The sequence below is a fragment of the Brassica oleracea genome, chromosome C8, assembly GCF_000695525.1.
Source record: "Brassica oleracea var. oleracea cultivar TO1000 chromosome C8, BOL, whole genome shotgun sequence".
In the NCBI taxonomy this organism is placed as follows: Eukaryota; Viridiplantae; Streptophyta; class Magnoliopsida; order Brassicales; family Brassicaceae; genus Brassica; species Brassica oleracea.
The window spans coordinates 12,064,989-12,084,402 of record NC_027755.1 but is presented as its reverse complement, the minus strand read 5'-3'; the positions used below and the strand labels follow the sequence as shown (position 1 = coordinate 12,084,402).

At 37.5% G+C, this 19,414-nt stretch overlaps 1 protein-coding gene and 1 long non-coding RNA gene across 6 annotated transcripts; both read right to left on the bottom strand.

Annotated features, from left to right (window-relative positions):
• Positions 1–2,268: 2,268 nt before the first annotated feature.
• Positions 2,269–4,978, bottom strand: LOC106308245. 5 transcript variants are annotated; one of them, XR_001263531.1, is made up of 11 exons: positions 4,757–4,978; positions 4,607–4,666; positions 4,371–4,506; positions 4,207–4,304; positions 3,716–3,838; positions 3,396–3,610; positions 3,164–3,212; positions 2,953–3,040; positions 2,768–2,853; positions 2,573–2,672; positions 2,269–2,492 (listed from the first exon to the last, which is right to left on the bottom strand). It is a non-coding gene; the product is annotated as an uncharacterized LOC106308245 (long non-coding RNA). The 5 variants fall into 5 exon arrangements; XR_001263528.1 differs by having other exon boundaries at positions 2,768–3,040; XR_001263530.1 differs by having other exon boundaries at positions 2,573–2,646; positions 2,768–3,040.
• Positions 4,979–16,196: 11,218 nt separating this feature from the next.
• Positions 16,197–18,118, bottom strand: LOC106310549 (uncharacterized protein At4g06598). Its single transcript, XM_013747781.1, has 5 exons — positions 17,998–18,118; positions 17,295–17,870; positions 17,020–17,095; positions 16,786–16,912; positions 16,197–16,692 (listed from the first exon to the last, which is right to left on the bottom strand). Exons 2-5 carry the CDS (start codon positions 17,858–17,860, stop codon positions 16,529–16,531), a joined length of 933 nt encoding a protein of 310 aa, XP_013603235.1. The 5' UTR covers positions 17,861–17,870; positions 17,998–18,118; the 3' UTR covers positions 16,197–16,528.
• Positions 18,119–19,414: the final 1,296 nt, after the last annotated feature.

The following is a 19,414-nucleotide window of genomic DNA, read 5'->3' as shown; positions in this document are numbered from 1 at the left end:
CTCCGATTTCTCACGAAGGGCGGGAAGGAAGTCTTAATAAAAGCAGTAGAATCCCCCATGCCAACTCATGTTATGTCTTGCTTCCGTTTACCAAAAACGGTTACTAAGAAACTTACGAGCACAATTGCTCACTTTTGGTGGAGTGGCAGCGGCAATACAAAAGGCATGCATTGGTTTTCATGGGACAAATTGTGTAAGGATAAAGCAGAAGGGGGCATTGGTTTTAGAGATATTCAGAATTTTAATACGGCTTTATTAGCAAAACAGTTGTGGAGATTAATCGACAAACCAAATTCTTTGTTTGCAAGGGTTTTTAAAGGTAGATAATATTACCGAAACTCAGATCCTTTGGATCTTATCAGATCATATTCTCCCTCATATTGGTGGAGGAGTATCACATCAGCTAGATCTAATAAAAGGCTAATCAAAAGAGTGGAAACAGTTTCAACCATTTCAGTCTGGAATGATCCTTTGATCCCCGCTCCTCGCCTGAAGTCAGCAATCCCAAAATTCTCAAATCAATTCTTGAATCCATTACTTAAGGTCGAGGATTTAATTAATCCAGTTGATCTTTTTTGGAACCTGGATTTACTCAACGCATATGTCCATCAGGACGATGTGAGTACTATACGGATTTTAGCCATTAGTCGTCACCCTAAGCCAGATTCATATGGCTGGCATTTTACGGATCATGGTAGATACACGGTAAAATCAGGCTATCGGACAGAGAAATTATATCCTGATAAGGGTACTCAGTATAGGGATATGGGACCGGATACAAAACCATTATTGGCGCACTCTTGGAAGTTACAATGCTCACCAAAATTGAAACATTTTGTTTGGCAAAGAATTTCTGGCTGTTTACCGGTGTACAGGAATCTTCACTCACGGGGAATTAAATGTGATATGCAATGTCAAATGTGTGGGGCTGAAGAAGAATCGATTAATCATGTGTTTTTTTTTTTTTTTTTTTTTTTTTGTACAAACAAACATTTCATATCATAAAGGAGTTTACTCCCCCGGAGGAGAGTTCATTACATAACTAGCAAGGGCTGACTTTGCTACCAAGTTAGCTTCCGAATTGTAGTTGCGAAAAATAAAACTAAAGGAAATTACATCAAAGAGAGGGATAAGGTGATAGATATCAAACATGATACCGAACAGTTCAGGTTGATTCCGACCTGACTTCAATAGCTTGATCAGAGATAAGGAGTCAGAGAGAACCGCCAGGGATTGGACGTTTGAATATGTGGCACGAGAGACCGCGCGATGGACAGCAATGGCTTCGGCCATAAGTGCTGATGAAACATGCCCGTGAGCTTCCGAAACGTTGGCCAGGACTGAGTAACTTGACCAGAGAAGATTCCACCTACCCCACAATTCCCTGTTTTCTCATCCCAAGCCGCATCTACATTGCATACAAGCTCTCCGTTTTGAAGCAGCGGGGGGGGGGGGGGAACAGACAGTACATTGGTGAGATTGGTGGTAACGGCTACGGGGGAGCCTTTTATAACACCTGAAACCTGTGCATCACTCCATTCTTTGGCATCTTTTATACTCTTCAGACATATCTTCTGTGCTAAGAAAGCTTTGTTTTCGAACGCAAGTTTATTCCTCGCCTTCCACAAGTTCCGAACAACCCAAGGCCAAAGTGGAGAGGTAAAGCCTAACGGCGGCAATGGGGTAAAGCACTCACCTTGCTTAATCAATTCAGCGATGGAAGGGACACAATTGGACGGCCGTAGTGCAATGGGAGTGATGTTCCATACTTCCTCCGCTACTGGGCATGTGAGGTAGACATGAAGTTCATCCTCATAAGCACCGCATCTCTTGCAGTTTAAACGTGCGATTCCTCTCTTTTCCAGATTGGAGCTGACTGGTATTGCTCTCTTCACCAGCCGCCATAGAAACTCCTTCCGCTTGGGACTTGTTTTCACTACAAGAAAAATGTCCTTTCTTACCGTAAGAAAACAACTATAATATGTTTTTGTTAGCGTTATTGAAACCGCTAAATCTGTCTCAGCTATCTTAGGTCCCCCATAATGCTATTATATAGAGAGCATATGATAGCTTTGTTTTAAACTTGCTATGGTTAGTCAAATCTTATGATGGCTTTTGTTTTGAACGTTATCGTATGTTCTGTTATAGTAATGTATCAGTGCTATGTCTATTATCAATTATCTGCTATTAGAGCTTGTTCATAGAAACATGTTTGGTTGTAAATTAGATTTACGTAAAAAATAATATTCAATTTATATTTTATTAATAAACCAAAATGTACTTTTATATCAGTACCACAAACATGTAAACATTTTCATTAAATCTTACACAAACATCGTTACAATATCAGAACTAAATATAAAAAGACAAGAAAACACGAGAACTAAATCAAAACCTTGAGCTCCTATTTTCCTTCTTGGCCTTAGCATGTGTCTCTCAGAGAAAGCGTAGTGGATGCACTTTAATAATATCCCAAATTGTAATCCAAGAAGCTATAAAAAACAATCAAAACGGTTCAGCTGTCTGAGCTTTTGAATTAATAATGAATCACCCACATTCACTTTATACCTACCTGCAACTGGAATCAGCAAGAACTAAATACACACGAACAACGTATTCATATCGAATTAGACAAATCTTCTATAGCTAGAGCCGTGAATCCAAATAAAGGTCTGTGAGACAACATGATTACGAAAATATGAACAAAAAAAAGAAGAACGGAGTACCATTAACATTTATGTTTTTACAAAAAAAATATATATAATACCAGAACGCTGCAAGATAGCTGGAATTAGGCTCCCGTTATGCAAGGCAGAGAGGAAAGGATAACCAGACTCCGGTTAACTGATCTGTCTTAGCAGTGGGGACAAAAACAAATTTTGCTTATGTTCATAAAGTATATGATCCTTTTTTAACATAAAACCAAAATAGATGAGAGGAAGAAAGATAAACCTGATGATTAGGATTCAGAAATACAAAAATTCTTAAGGTTTTTACACAGACAATTCCGCTGGTTTGGATTCAGTACACCGACTAAAATCTGCAAGCAAATATAATGAGGTGTCACACACACACAAGCAGTATCGAAAGATCAGACCTTTCCCTGACTAAGATCAGCTAAATTACTTTAATAGACTTTTAATGAGAGAGAGAGGAGACAGACCTTTAGAAGGGGTACCATTTTCCACACAGCCATTGGGACCAAGAAGCATCTGTAATTGACCAGAAGGAATCAATAAACAACGATGAAAGGAACATTACTAGCAATTATGTTCTCACAACACCACTACATAATCACACATGCCAACAAATTGCTTATGTTCATAAAGTATGATCCTTTTTTAACATAAACCAAAATAGATGATCAATATTGTAAGAGTGAAGAAAACATAAACCTGATCGGGATTCTGAAATACAAATCACATAAGTCTGTGCCATTTACCAAATGTAAAGCCATTTCACCAGTCACTGCGCTTGTGCTAGAGGAACATGATTCCAACCGTTTCTGCATTTTCTCTTCATCGTATTGAAGGGTCTTGTCTCCAGAGTTTGGTGTCCAATGAGCAGTATCATGTACACCACGGGTAAAATGATTGAACGATCATGAATACTATTTAAAAAAACAATCAAAAAGGTTCAGCTGTCTAAGCTTCTGAATTAAGAATGGATAATACATTCACTTCATAGTTTATAAGTTTAAGAGATGTGTACTTACTTCTTCTTGATAACCAGGATCTGAAGTAACCCAAGAGCCATTGCAGATGATGAATCAGAGAGTCTGGATCTGATGTGTAGATCTTCTCTTAACACAAAGCGATGCATCTCAAAACCTCGCAAGCTGAAGAAAAGGATGTGAGGTTAAGTTTCAGTGATCCAAGCCTATCAATATTGTATATTCTAATAAACTAGACTCCACTAACACGAGGACATTAAATTAATCTAGAAACAAAGCTTAACGTGGTTTTCAAAATATTCCATTCAGACAATATTTAAACATATACGATATCAACTTCAGTTCAAATTGACAACGCAAAAAGAGTATAGCGTGAATGATGGTTCAGAATCTTGACCTGGAGAGAGAAAAAACTGAGAGAAACTATAGTTAGGTCCTAAACAAAACCCAATCTCCCAATGGCTTAATTAAGGTGTACTAAACAACCGCACACAAGAAAATCAATAAGAAAAAGAGATATATGCAAGTCATACCAGAAAGAGAAGGAGTATATTCAAATTCTGAAAAGCCTCCATTAAGATACAATCTGCTCCAACCGTAAAACTTCTTCATTTAACTTATAAACTTCAACCTGCAAGACAGGAACTTTTTATTAACACAATTGAGTCACTTTTTATAATCATAAGCTAATGCCTACCACGATACTAAAACTGTCTCTTAAACAGAGATAATCAGACAGGTTCCCTGAAGTTAAACTTCTCAAAGATTTGCTTGAACTCAACGTTAAAACCATCTTCAAACTCGGGCTGCTCTGGAACATACTCAACCATAATCTGCTCAGATACATATGAGGAAACAAAGATCAGAAATCACAAACCCTAGAAAATATTCAGTCCAATTAATAGAGTGGGAGAAAGATAACACGAAACTAACCTATATCTTCACCGCCGTCGTCCTATTCCTCAGTCTTCTCCGCCGGAACTGTGTTCGCCTCTGTCAAAATGCCGTCAGATTCAAAACAGAGGGAGTGAGGGAGAGATATAGATAGAGATATATATATATAGAGAGAGAGAGAGCGAGGACCTCGCGGATGGTGGAGAGTCGGGTTTTTTCCTCGTCTGATTCAACTGAGCTTGGATCTGTTCACAACTTCAGGTCATCCTCCTCTTTTCAACTGAGTTTGAGTTACAGAGCACGAAATCGGGCTACAAGGTGTCGACAGAGAGTTTCGTCAGTGGGAGATAGGGTAACGGTGACGGTATTAGGGTTTGTTCTCGAGAGAGAGTTCTCTCCGTGACTCTAATATTTTTTTTTCTATGTGAAGACTGATTTTTTTCTCCTTATGTAGTCTAAGTCTTAAAGTAAGGAGGGAACTAATTAAGTTCTTCGCGGTTGTCGAAATTTTAGTAAGTATAGGCGGTATCTGTGTTTTTCTTTTTCAGCTTGCTAATTTTTCATGATAGCATTAAGTTAATGCTATGAATACGTTCCCAAATCGAAAAATTAATCAACTATAGCAGTTTGAAAATTCGTGCTATCCCGTAGTGCTATCAATACCCTTTTTTATTATAGTGTTTAACGTTCCAAATGTGCTTCAGCCACTTAACTGGCTCATCTACATTCCTCAACGGGTTATCAAATGTCACTCCGACGCCATAACCAGTTTTGGTAGAATAATCTCCCGATTTCTCCGGTAGCCAGAACAGAGTATCCTGAGCTTGTGTGGAACTTGTTTTTATTCTCAAAATAGTGTCTTCATACTGAGGGATAATGCTTCTAATCTTCTCCACTTCCCATTTATTTGTGAGTGGGCATAAGAGATCTTTTACCTTTAGGGAAGAGCTTTCCAGCGTAGCAGGGCCTATCGGTCAGGTTGGTGTTTGAGAAGATAGCCAAGGGTCGTTCCACACGCTTATCTTCTCTCCATCCCCCACCGCCCAGCTTAAACCATTTTTCAGTAAGTCTCTCCCTGCTAGGATGCTCCGCCATCCGTGTGATGCATTCGCTAGTGCAGAACAGTCCAAGAATGACGTGTGCTGAGAGTATTTTCCCAAAAGCACTTGGGCGAGTAAAGATTGTGGCTCTTTGAGTATCCTCCAGCTAATTTTTGCAAGCAGCGCATCGTTGGAGGTTTGTATATCTCTGAATCCCAAGCCGCCAGCATATTTTGGCAGAGCCATTGTCTCCCATGATACCCAACACATCTTCTTCTTCCCGGGGATCGAGTCCCACCAAAAGCAGGTGAGTATCGATTGGATTTGCATACATAAAGAATTCGGGAGCTTAAAGCACGACATAGCATAACAGGGCATTGCCGAGAGGACTGATTTCAGCATGACTTGTTCGCCAGCACCTGATAGAAACCTCGCTGTCCAGCTGTGTGATTTCTGCCTTATCCTATCCAAGATGGACACAAAGATGTCGCGTTTTCGGCGACCAAACTGTTCCGGCAGCCCCAAGTACTTTCCGATACCTCCCTCCATTGCAATCGACGTTGTCTCTTTAACCCGAGCACGAACTGTCGCTGGTGTTTTAGCAGAGAATGTAATAGCAGACTTCTGAGTATTGATCTTCAGACCAGATACAACTTCATAGATAGAGAGAATCTTCATCAACGCTGTGACACATGATGGCTTGGTCTTGCAAAAGAACATGGTATCGTCGGCGAAGAGTAGGTGATTAATAAAGGGACTGTTACGACAAACTCGTATGCCCGAAAGAGATCCATCTTCTTGGCCTCTTGCGCAAAGGGCCGCTAAAACCTCCGTGCAAAGTATGAAGATGTGTGGTGACAGAGGGTCGCCTTGTCTAAGGCTGCGGGAAGGCTTGACAAGCCCTTGGGGTGATCCATTAATCAGAAAAGAGTACGACACAGATTCAATGCAGCTCATAATCCATGTTATCCAAAGCGGATCGAAACCGAGCAGAGATAGAACTTCTTTGACAAAGCTCCATTCGATTATGTCGTAAACTTTGCTCATGTTCGTTTTCACGGCCATGGAGCAGTACTTCTTAACCTCTGACGTGCGCAAGTAATGGAGGGTTTCGTTTGTGATGAGGACGTTTTCCGTGATCGCTCGTCCCGCTACGAAGGCTGATTGCGTGTTTGAAACAAGGCAAGGCAGCAGTGGTTTGAGTCTTCGAGTTAAGATCTTCGCTATGATCTTATAATGAGTGTTACACAGGGCAATCGGCCGGTAATCTGCAACTGAGCGCGGCCCTGTAACCTTCGGAATGAGCCTAATATGGGTCTCGTTCTGCTGCGGGTTCAAGATGTTCGTCGGGAAGAAGCTCCGTACATCTCTAATAACATCAGGTCCTACTATATTCCAATAGGACTGGTAGAAGGTGGCTGAGAATCCGTCTGGTCCCGGAGCCTTACTTCCGTTAATAGAATTCACAGCGTCTCGAATCTCTGAACCACTCGGTATCAAAATTAGTGATGCATTCATCTCAGGAGTTACTTTTCTAGGAAGTAGTCCCTTAATCTGATCGAAGTTTGTGTTGCCATTGGAAGTGAACAACTGAGTGAAATAGCTAGAGATCACTCGACCAATGTCTTTTACTTCATAGACAACGCCTCTCTTAGAGTCCTCTATGACGGGAATGGAGTTTATTGTTCGCCTGGTCCTAGTAGCAGCATGGAAAAAACCGGTATTCCTATCACCCTGTTTGAGACACTGAATTCTACTTCTCTGTTGCCAAAACTGCTCATCGGCCAGGTAAGCTTTGCGTAATTCCAGGTTGATCTTGTCGATGAGTGCAGGATCAGGCGTTGCGTTCGATAGAGCTGCTTCCAAGTCCCTTTGGTTCTGTTGGATTTCCATATTGCTTTGGCTCTGTTTTTCCTTTGCCCACTTTATAATTCTCCTTATGCACGCATTTAGCTTATGTATCACGGAATCGAGAGGAGAGGAATGCCAAGCTGTATCAATCAGTTCTGTCACCTCCTCCTGTTCCGTTAATGCTCTGTTAAAACGGGACATAACTTTCCGTTTTGCTTTCTCAGAGTTGAAGTAAGACATGAGAGGACGATGATTGGACCCTTCAAATCTCAGATATCGGCATCTTCCCATTGGAAAAGCCTCAGAGCACGAGCAGTTACCCATTGCTCTGTCGAGTCTGGATCTGATAAAATGGGTATATCTGTTACCTCTCCAAGATAGAGATTCTACGGAATGCTTGAGATCCCATAATCCGTTTTGGGCCACAAAGGATCTGAAAGTAGTGAAAGAACCTTCTGGCCTGACCGGGCCTCCTATCTTCTCGGTGTTGTTGAGGATGTCGTTAAAGTCCCCTGTCAGTAGCCATGGATCATCTCGACCCTGTCCGACCGCACTTAGTTTGTTCCAGAATTCAGCTATGTTCTCCGCAGCCGGTGCTCCGTACACAAATGAGACGAAAGATGCAGTCCCTTTATACACAATTCTCGTGTCAATTAAATTGGGAGAGGACTCAAGAATTGTGATCTCAGTGTCTTCGTTCCAAAAGAGAGATAATCCTCCGCTTAAACCAATGGGAGGAACTGAGAAATAATGGGAAAAGCGCAGACCTTGAAGTTTCTTATTGATAAACTCATCATCTTGTTTTGTTTCCATTAAGAACATTACATTAGGAGCCATAGTTTTATGGATCTCCTTAATACGCCGGATTGTCTGGACGCTGCCAAGTCCTTGACAATTCCAGCTTAGTAAAGCTAAGGAAGAGGTTTTAGATGGGGCCGAAAAACCGCCCCACCTCGAGTACTTCCCGGTATGAGCACCGTATTTGGTTGGCCATTCTTCTTTCGTTGTGTACTAGGGCCTGCCTTATTACAAGGTAACTTCGGGTCCTTCTCCACCATTAGCTTTTTCCTAGTAGCAGTAGCTGCACGCACTGTACTGGTCTTCTTCTGGTTAAGACCCAAGAGTGGGCTTCTTACTACACGCTTTCTTATGGGGGTCTTGGCTACCTTTCTCTTGTTAGTCATTTTGCGTTGGTTCGAGATTGGTATCGTTCCCCTTCTAGAACTGACATCTACTCCTTCTCCAAGCCAAAGTGAGGCCGGTACCCTTTCTATTTCCAGAGGTTGCTCTTCGATGTCTTCTTCCGAGAGGTCATCATTTTCAACATCTAAACCGGCTAGTTGCAGTCTACCTGACTCAAAGCTAGGTGATACTCTCACTGGGTGATTATCAACCACATTTGGTTCTTGTAACCTTTCTAGCGCTGATCTTCTGTCCTTTGATCCCGAGTTAGAGACTTCATTTCGGGATGGTTCTCCTAGCCTCTCCTTGAGGGTACCTCTTGGGTATTTTCAGAAGGGAGATCTTTCTCAGCCTGAGGATAGCGGACTACTCTGTTCGCGCTATCTTCATATTGTCTGACAGGATTTTGAAGGGGCGCAGATGATCCAGCACTAGCTCTACTCTTATCTACCACTCTGTATTGTAGGGAAGGCGCTTTACTTCTTGGGTGGTGAGAGCTTAACCGAGCAGTTCTTGAAAGAATAGATTGCTCTCTGTGATGGTCCTCTCTTTGGATATGGTAGTTCCTGTCTTTTGTATTGTTTCTCCCTCTTTGAGCATAGCTACCATAGTACCCTCTGGATGAGACTCGTAAGTCTTCAGGTCAGCTGTAACCGCGTCTATCATCATGCCTCCTTTTCTCAGCCTCGATCCTTTGAAGCGCAATACTCTGCGTAATACCAAGGGCCCTTTCCTTCGGGGGGAGTGCATTTGGGTGTCTACGAGGGCAGTCCACCTCCTCATGGAACAAGGAGAAGCATGTAAAACAATTCTTCTCAATCTTAATATACTCAAATTCGACTTCCATTACATCATTATCCTCAGTAGGCAGTTCTATCTCCATTTGCATCACCAGGGGTTTAAGGCCATTGACCTCAACCCAGATCTTAGCCTCCTTGATGTCTTTAACATAACAGCTTCCAAGTTCTTTACTAATTGTAAGGATCGCTCCTTCATGCCAGTAATGGAGTGGTATGCCGTGGATCCTTACGTTAAAAGAGATCTTTGATGGGAATCGGTCTGACACAGTTGGTTCCCAACGTTGCATAATCAACATCCACCTCTTAGAGTGATAGGGTCCGTTGTCAAGAACTTGGAGGAGCTCGGCTTCTGATTCGAACTTAAGTTGGAATTTGTCCAAACCTAAGGCTCTACCCACCACTCTACCTTCAAGGTTCCAGATCTGGGTCATAAATTCGAGAACCGCTCGAATGGGTTTCTTGATCTGTGGGTTAGTTAGTCGTCCAATAATAGTGAGTCTGATAGCTTCTATTAGGTCTTCATTGTCATTTGCCGGTATCCGCACCGGAGGTTTCTTTGTTGGGAGCTCAGATGGCGCCTGCCATTTTCCTTTCTCTGAGCGACTGTACCTTCTCTCCATTTCATAATGGAGTACTTTGAATCTTTGTGGTTGGATTGGCTTAGCAGTTAATGCAGCTAGATCTTGTACGAGGTTATAACAACCTAAATCTTTAAGCTGGATTTCTGATAGGACTCTCTCGTGATAGTAAATGGGGCTTGAGATAAATGCTTGGTAATAAATGCTCTGGATCGTTGTTGCTAGGAGTTAAGAACCAAGGTTATAACAACCAAACTTTAGGTCTCTCTTTCTATCGCCATATCTCTTCTCAGTTCTCAATGAGCAGAAGGAGGGGCTAGGGAAATCCTCAGGGGAGGGAGTGCAAAGCACCGGCACAGGCGAACCTGGCTGGCCCGCCGACGTCGTCGGGGGCTGAACCCGGCGAGGATCCGGTCAGGAGTATTGTTCAAGCGGCGAAGCTGTCTATTGACTGATGGATATTTCTGAAAAGGGTAATCTTTTTGAAAAGGAGCAGAGTAGAACAGAGAATAATAGGCTGAAAAGGGGAATAAACCGTTGGATAAAGGGGTGTAATCAACGGAGGGACCGCATAAAGTTTTACTTGGAAAGAGTGCTTAGGAGAGAAAAAAGGCCTCGCAATTTAATATGAAAATTTAATCATGTATTTTTTGAATGTCCATTATCACTTCAAATTTGTGCTTTATCTAATATCCCATCATGCCCTAGGATTTTTCCGACCCCATCTCTTTTTACAAATATGGACTATCTCTTTTGGCGGAGACCAAAAGAATTAGATTTGAGCTATTTTCCATGGATTTTATGGTATATTTGGAAGAATCGGAATGCTAAGATTTATAAAAATCAGATAAAGGATCCTTTAGATCTTCTCCGGACTGCGGAAATTGAAAGTGTTTTGTGGGCTGAATCTTAGACCAAAAATTTAATAAATCGGGCTCCCCCACATATTGTGGAGAACCATGATGCTTTGGCGATAGATAAGTGTTACATTGATGGGGCATGGAGGGAACATGATTCTTGTGCATGACAAGGATGAGTTTACAAAAAGGTTGATCAACTGATACTATGATGGGTGCAATGGCTATTCGCAAGATTCTATCGCCTTTACTTGCTGAATGTGAAGCTTTGATATGGACGATAGAGCGCATGAAGACCCTACAAATCTCAGAAGTGGTGTTTGCAACTGACTGCTCTCAACTGGTGAAGATGGTGTCTACACCTACATAATGGCCGGCATTCACTACACACATGGAGGAGTTTCTGCGATGTAAGAAATTTTTTCACCCCTTTACTATTCAACATATTCCGAGGGCACAAAACACAATGGCGGATAAGCTGGCACGAGGTGCTAGAAATCAGCATTCTGCTATGGTTTATGTTGACTCAATTCCCCCAAACTGGCTCTTAGATCAGGATTCACGCTAGCTTCGTCTTAGCCTTTTGTTGTAAAAAAAAACAAAAAAATTCCAAAATCTATGATAACTAGAATCCTTAAGTCATTTTCGTTTCATTTTGGATGATAAAACATTAATTTTATGTATACAAAAACAAGAAACTTATTATTACCAAACTAAATAACACATTAAAGAAACAATAAGTAAAGATTAAAGTAAAATGGAGAGTTCAAGCATCAAATATCTTTTACTTAAATATAAACAAGAAAGGTTTGTAAGTACACTCTAGTAATGTTGTAAGAATCATGAAAGTGAGATAGAGACGGATACAACAACGGTGAATGCGCCAGAGGATGGATGTCCCAGAAACATATCTGGATCCTCTGGCGAAGACGCCAGACTGCTGTGGCAGAGACGCCGGAGAACGATGATAGAGACACCGAAGAACGAATGTGCAGCCGCGGGAGAACGAATATGCAGCCGCGGAGAACGGTGGCGGAGAACACACAAACTTCAAGTCAAATGATACAACTGATGAATATGCTGCTCAGCTTCTATTTCTCTTTGTCTTCTATATCATCTTCATTCATATTTTCACAAATCAAGCTTTTGCAACTATAGCAGAAGAGATAGGAGAGAGAAAAAGAGAACAAATTTGTGGTTAACTAGAGTTTTGTAATTTAGTTAAATATTAGTTAGATTTTATTTTTGTAGGTAGAATTGGTTACATGAGTTTTTAAGAAGGTGAAGAAGAGAAAATATGTTAGAAGAAACAAAAGTGCGTTAATAGTTAAAATTGTCCTAAAATTAAAATAAGAAGTGAAAGTAAGTGTAAATGTCTCAAGTATATAAGAGCATAAGCAGCGGATCAGTTCATAAAATGAGTCTATAGCCTTTATTGAATTAATACTGGGGCGGGATATATTTTACTTGTGATCTAGATTATTATTTTTGTATAATTTTGTGGTTTGTCTTTTAAGATTTCATTTGAAAGAAATGAGTATGATAATGATTTTTTGTCTTTTAGAAAGTTTTAAGTCAGGAGATATTATATGTAATAAGATATATTTTTCTTGTTTACAATTCTTGTTTATGTTGTCCAAAAAAATAGTTGTCTCTATGTTATAAAGTTGTAGTATTGATATACTGTGAACGTTTTAAATGGTCTTCATGTTGTCTCATTTTACAATAATTTGAGTCTATATTAAACTGTACTAATGGAGGTTATGTTGTTTTCTATAATTTTAAATTAAGTTTTGGTTTCATATGAATTTAAATATATTTTAAATATACAATGAACCGGTTACACAAATATATTATGGTAGGTAAATAATTTTTATTTATTTATTATGAACGAACTAAAATTATTTGTACTAATATTATTTAATTTCCATAACTGAAAAATTATATTCAAGAAAGCAAGCTATACGAATAAAAGTTAATTAAACGTTAGATAAGATCAAAATAGTTGTTTATCTTGTTCATTCGAATTTTTAGGTAAAAATTAAATTAATTTACAACTAACTTTTTTTTTAAAAAAAAGAGCTTTAGAATAATTGAATTATCGTCTCCAATCTTAAAAACAAACAGAAATATAAATAGTTTTTTTGGTTTAGTGATTAAATAGATTTATCAATCTAACTAGATTTACTGTTTTGCAATCGACAATATACATATAATTTTTTTGTTTTAATTTGATCAAACTGGAACGTATAATGGAAAAAAGATTCTTGACAAAATGGTTGTGTTTGAGCATAAAATTATTTTTTATTAATCGTCTTTACTTTTATCTATATATCAAACGAATGGTGGAGAAGAGTTGTCAGCACTATCTATTTAATTTCATATCTTTCTTTTTCTTCTTTCCAATATTTCTCTCTTTTCTTTTTAGATCTACTTTCTTGTGCAAAAGAACCACCGTGAAACTCTTGGTTCCACCGTAACTGCTGCAAATCCTTGCACCACCACTGTCCGTACATCTTTCACCGCTGCTACCGCAACTCCTTCGCCGCTGCTACCGCAACTCCTTCACCGCTGCTACCCCCAACTTCTTCACTGCTACTGCCGTAACTCCTTCACCGCTGCTACCCCCAACTTCTTCACCGCTGCTGCCGCAACTCCTTGCACCGCCACGCCTCTTTCTTTGCATCCAACCACCGCAACTCCTTGCACGACCACCGCTACAACTCTGTCTACCACTACTTCAATTCCGCTCACTTCTCATCCGCTACCACCACCGTTGCATCATACACCACCAATTTTATCAAATTTATTATCAACAGGAGATCCGTTCTTTCCTTTTGATTTTTTTGTTATTGAATTTTTACATTTATTATGCAATGAAATATATGAAGATTTTTAATATTTGTTATAATTTAATTAAAATAATTGTTTTTTGTATAAATATTTTCAGCTGCCGAAAACTAATCGGAGGTGGATTACTCAAAAAGTCATCGGTACATTCAGATAATTTCCTAATGAAAATTTCCGACAATATATGTTATCGTAACTTACCGAAAATTTTCAACAAATGGTGATTTTCTAGACCCAAACTCCGATGAAATTAGGATTGTCGAAAAATGATAGGAAACACTCGTTCCCGATAAAGTTTTGTTTAATATGTATCACTTCTTTTTCTTGTAGGGAATGAACTTTATTAAGCAAAACATAAAACCCAATTTGTATGAAAGTCCACAAATATTGTTTACCAAATTAAATGAAACGATGTGTTTTAGAGATTAGGACACGTGGCGGCTCTAGGATGCACGAATTAGTGAGCTGAAATTCTAGGTGGACACCATAGGAGAGAAGTAATCCGTACTTTATATAGAGATATAGATTTTTATTTTATTTAGTTTTGTATTTATTATGTGATGTACCAAACAAAAAGAGATACATAGCATATTAATCTTTCAAAACTTATTTAACGTTTCTTTCCTGAGCGACGTCTTTCTTCTTTTCTATTTTGTCTCTCTTTTTTGCATTATTTAATTAGTTATTTTACTGAGAAATTAGAGGAAGAAACTCCCACTGCTTATACTCTAAATAGGGGGAAATCGGTCAATTCATACATCAATAGAGGGCCGCGGTCCCGATCAGTATATAAACACGTACCATGTGCTAAAACATACATCAACACAAAATATATTCAAATTTCATACATGTACAAATATATTTAGGTTATTTCATACATTGACCGTCTCTCTGTTAGTCAAATGATAACGGATGCTGATGTGGCTTTAACGGATGCTGACATGGCTTTTACATTTTAATTAATTAATAAAAAATAATACAAATCATTTGTCGTTGGGTGGAGTCGAAACCGGGTTCGAACGATATTGAAACAAACGCTGAACCATTGTGCCAAACCAGATTATTAGTTATGTTATCTATTGTGTCCTATTTATATCTAATATGTTATGTTTACATATTTCTAATTATCAGAAAATCGGCCAATTCATACATCAACAGAGGGCCGCGGTCCCGATCAGTACATAAACATGTACAATATGATACAACATACATCAACACAAAATATATTCAAATTTCATATATGTACAAAGATATTTAGGTCTATCCATACATTGACCGTATCTCCGTTAAATAAATGGTAACGGATGCTATCATATATGTAAAAAAAAAAATTTAATCGGATGTTAGGGGGTATCGAACCTGAGTTCAACCCATTATGTACCATGCACTCAACCACCGTGCCACACAAGGTTAATGAATGAATTATCTATTGTGTCTTACTTATATCTAATATATTTCGTTCATATATTTCTAATTATCTAGAATTAGTTCCACAAAACATATATAAATTCTAAGAAATTGTGTTAATTTACCAAAATAATTGTTATTTTGCTCTAAAAAATTTTAAAATTTTAAAATACAAATAAAACTTTGAAAAAAAAAAAACATTTTAAAAATTTTAAAAGAAAATATGAAAAAAACAATTGAAAAACAATTTCTAACAAATTATTATTTAAAAAAATTGAATTTGAAAACAGATAATTCAAAAATGTCTTTAAAAATATTTTTATTTTATTTTTATTTATTTAAATAATTATTTATATTTATAGAGCTATATTTATTTAAATAATTATTTATATTTAAATAATTGTTTAAATTTATTTAAATAAAAAAATATATAATTAAATCTAAAATTATTTTTGAATATATGTTTTCAGATTCAAACCTTTTATAATAATTTTTGAAGTTTTTTTCAATTTTTCAAAAAATATGTTTTCATATTTTCTTTTTAAATTTCGAAAAATGCCTTTTGATTTTTAAAAGTTATATTTTGAAATTTTGATATTTTTAGAACACAATAATAATAATTAAGGTAATTAAACACAATTACTTAGAATTTATTTATTTGTAGAACTAATGTTAGATAATTAAAAATATAAGAACATAACATATTAGATATAAATAAGCCACAATAGATAACATAACCAATAATCTGGTTTGGCACAATGGTTCAGTGTTTGTTTCAATATTGTTTGAACCCGGTTTCGACTCCACCCAACGACAAATGATTTGTGTTATTTTTATTAATTAATTAAAATGTAAAAGTCACGTCAGCATCCGTTATCATGTGACTAACAGAGAGACGGTCAATGTATGAAATAAGCTAAATATCTTTGTACATGTATGAAATTTGAATATATTTTTTGTTGATGTATGTTTTAGTACATGGTACGTGTTTATTTACTGATCGGGACCGCGGTCCTCGTTTGATGTAAGAATTGGCCGATTTAAAAGTGTAGACAAATCATATTATAAATAATATATATATGTATTTTTTTTTCGAGAAAGGGCTTCAATATATATATATATATATATATATTACAACACAATTAACATGGTAGAGCTGTTTCATAGACGAAATTCTCTTACACATCTTCAATAAAAATAATTAAATAAAAAGAGAAGAACTTGAACATCCACATTATAATATATGTTACTACTATACTTTTCTCAGGCATTCATTCAAGACTGCAAACTTTACTGGGTTACCTATCGTATATGAACATTGAGAAAAAGATTTATAAGATCTTATTATAGAGCATAGTGAGAAATTTAACTGGAACTGGATCCAGAATTTCCTAAATCATATTGCCAAGGCTGCAAACTGGGACTCGGGTTCCTGTGTGGCGGGTGGGCGGTAGTTGTCGTATCGGTTCTGCTGCATTTGTTTCTGATTTTGTTGTGGTTGTTGTTGGTGCTTTCGAAACTTCAGATTTCCTATCTCTCTTTCAAGGAATTGTTGCTCCACTGTATCAACCACCCAAAATTACAATTTCGCAAGAAAAAAATATATTTTGGGATTTTAGTGAGAAACTTTATTGTTGATTGAAGATTACTTACCATGTTTAAGCTTTTGGATTTCTGCTAAACTATCCAGACGTTGTTTTAATGCTCTATTTTCCATGCTAAGCATGACTAGCTGTTGATCCAAGTAGTGAATGGCAGATGACATTTCACATCCTTGAGCCTGTTGGAAAAAAATTCATTATGTATAATGTACATAGATGTACATAGCGTTTACTGATGTTCATGAAATTAAAGACTATATGGAATATGTTCATTTTTAAATCTTACTTGTAGCACTTGGATGGTTCTTTCCAAATCTGATATGTACTCAAGCCTCCTTAGACGTGCCCGGTGAGCATTTTGGCTGCAGTTTAAGTGAGAATTACATAATACAATAATAGGTGATTAGAGTACAAGCAATCGAACGTTTAAACCCAACCAATTTTGTTTGTGGATGACTATAACCCGCATCAGGAAAAAAGCAAGCAGATTTGTGGTAAATGAAATATATGTCTACTAGTACTAAGTTGTATGTATATATGTACAAGAATAAGACCCCTTACTGTTTGATACGTTTAGAGTCAGTTTTTGATCCAGGACCGTCTGGTTTTGTGAAAGAGCCTTCTTTCATTTTACTTACTTGTGTTTCAGCTGATTTCGAGGCAGAGGTACCTGCTTTATTTACAGCTCCCCAGGACACACGTGTTTGGAAATTAGTTCCATTTTTGTTAGAAAACTCCCATCCCAATTTACCGTGGTTGTCGTAAGAGTTAGGCTGCCACAAATCATCATGCCGATTAATGTTCTGCACTAGCCCAGATGGCCCAGAAAAATGACTATTCAGAAGGTCATCTTCTCTAAAAGGCATAAAAGCTGAGTTCAAGTAGGCAGATGTGTCACTAGCTGAACGCCTATGACCTTTGTTGATCTTAGGTGACGCTGGCTCGCTTAGGAGATCATCGAGCCAAGGTGGTTGCTCATCTATGAGAAGATTATTTAAAGAAGCACTGTGATGGTGCATATTACTTGGAGGAGAAATACTATTCTCCCTGTTCATTTGGGAAGCTTGTGATTGTCTTCCAACAGATCCAAAATTTCCTGCGTTGGATAAACTGCCTGAACCTTCCATTCTTCAAAATCTTGAAGGGAGAATTACATGTATTAAAAAAACAAAGAATGTCTTGATCATGGTCAACGAAAAAGTGCAGAAACCATTATTTTGATCTTTTTCCTATTCTTGAATGAAGTTTGTTAGGACATTTATACCTTAAAGGACAATACTTAGGAGACGTTTTGTACCAAACCTCCGACGTGGAGGAAAATGGTATATCCCGCGATGTAATCTCCTCCTGTGTTAGTGTCAATTACCCCTTCTTTCTTAGAATGCGAAAAGACAATGAACTAATCCCAATCGCTAAATAGAGAGAGATGCCAGATCAAAACAATCCATGTTGATGGTTTCTATAGCGTGCTTTTCGTGAAAACAATCGTTCTTGTTATTTTCTTTATTTAGTTTACTACTCTGTTTCTTCTTGTTGTCATGTCCCAAAATAGCGTTCTTCACCATTGCTTCATCACGTACGGTACACAATACTAGTTATAATTCATTCTTGTTACTCCATCCATTTCAATCTAAGTATTGTTTTAGATTTGTGCATACATATTAAAATATATATTTAATTTTGTTTATTTTCTAAATAGAAGTATCATTACGTATATAACTAACTATATTTCAACTAATTAGAAAAGTTAATTGAAAAATAAAGTTAAAAAAATTTGTATTAAAATTCTAAAACAATATTTATTTTGTAACTAAATTTTACTCCACGACTCCATTTAATGTGAGATGGAAAGAGTATATTTTATCATATTTGTAAAATAGCCTTGTTTTATTGTATCCTATATACCATATGTATTATATAATATAAGATCAAAATAAAATTTAAAGGAACTCTATAATTGGATCGATGAGGCTAAGCAATTGGCTGACAAGCTCGCCTTGCTTAAAGAAAAAGACGATAATAGCGTGATGGATATAGGGACCACACAGCCTGTGTTCTAGCTGCAGTACAGTAATAGTGAAGCTAGAAAATGATTCTAACCTGACCACGACCAAGGAAGATGATTACGTGTTTGTACCTTAGGGATCCATGACCAGAGCAAGGACCATGTCACTTAAAAAGGCATTGTCAGTTTTTGTCTAGCACTTTGGCGAATTGAAAGAAGAAGATGTCGGGATCGAAAAAATGACATGAAGACTTGTGTTTGGACACTAAGAAAGAAAAACAAATCTTCGCCCAAAATGAGGTTTAGCCAAAGATGGGCCAACGAAAAAATTGGGTAGACCAGACCAAAGAGCCTCAACCAAGACAGTCAGTGGGTTGTCCAGAGGGACATTAATCTCTTACTAGAGCTTGACCCGCACACCCGTGCAGGTTTTGATTATTTTTAATTTAAAATTGATATTTATTTTTCATAATTAGTATCATATATTTTAGATGTATCACTATATAACTAAATGTATATTGGTTATTTGAATATTTTAGGTTTCTATACATCATAATCGAATCCATACCAAAACGGATAATATGATTACTTTTGATTATTTGATTATTTTTAGTTTGGATACAAAATATATCAACCGACTCGAATAATATGGTTATTTTTTGTACAAATATTTAAA

Coding starts and splice junctions, on each gene's coding strand:
- LOC106310549 (XM_013747781.1), bottom strand. CDS start 17,860: ATGGAAGGTTCAGGCAGTTTATCCAACGCAGGAAATTTTGGATCTGTT. Junction 17,096..17,294: donor GACTCTAAACGTATCAAACA/GTAAGGGGTCTT, acceptor CTTAAACTGCAG/CCAAAATGCTCACCGGGCAC. Junction 16,913..17,019: donor GAACCATCCAAGTGCTACAA/GTAAGATTTAAA, acceptor TTTTTCCAACAG/GCTCAAGGATGTGAAATGTC.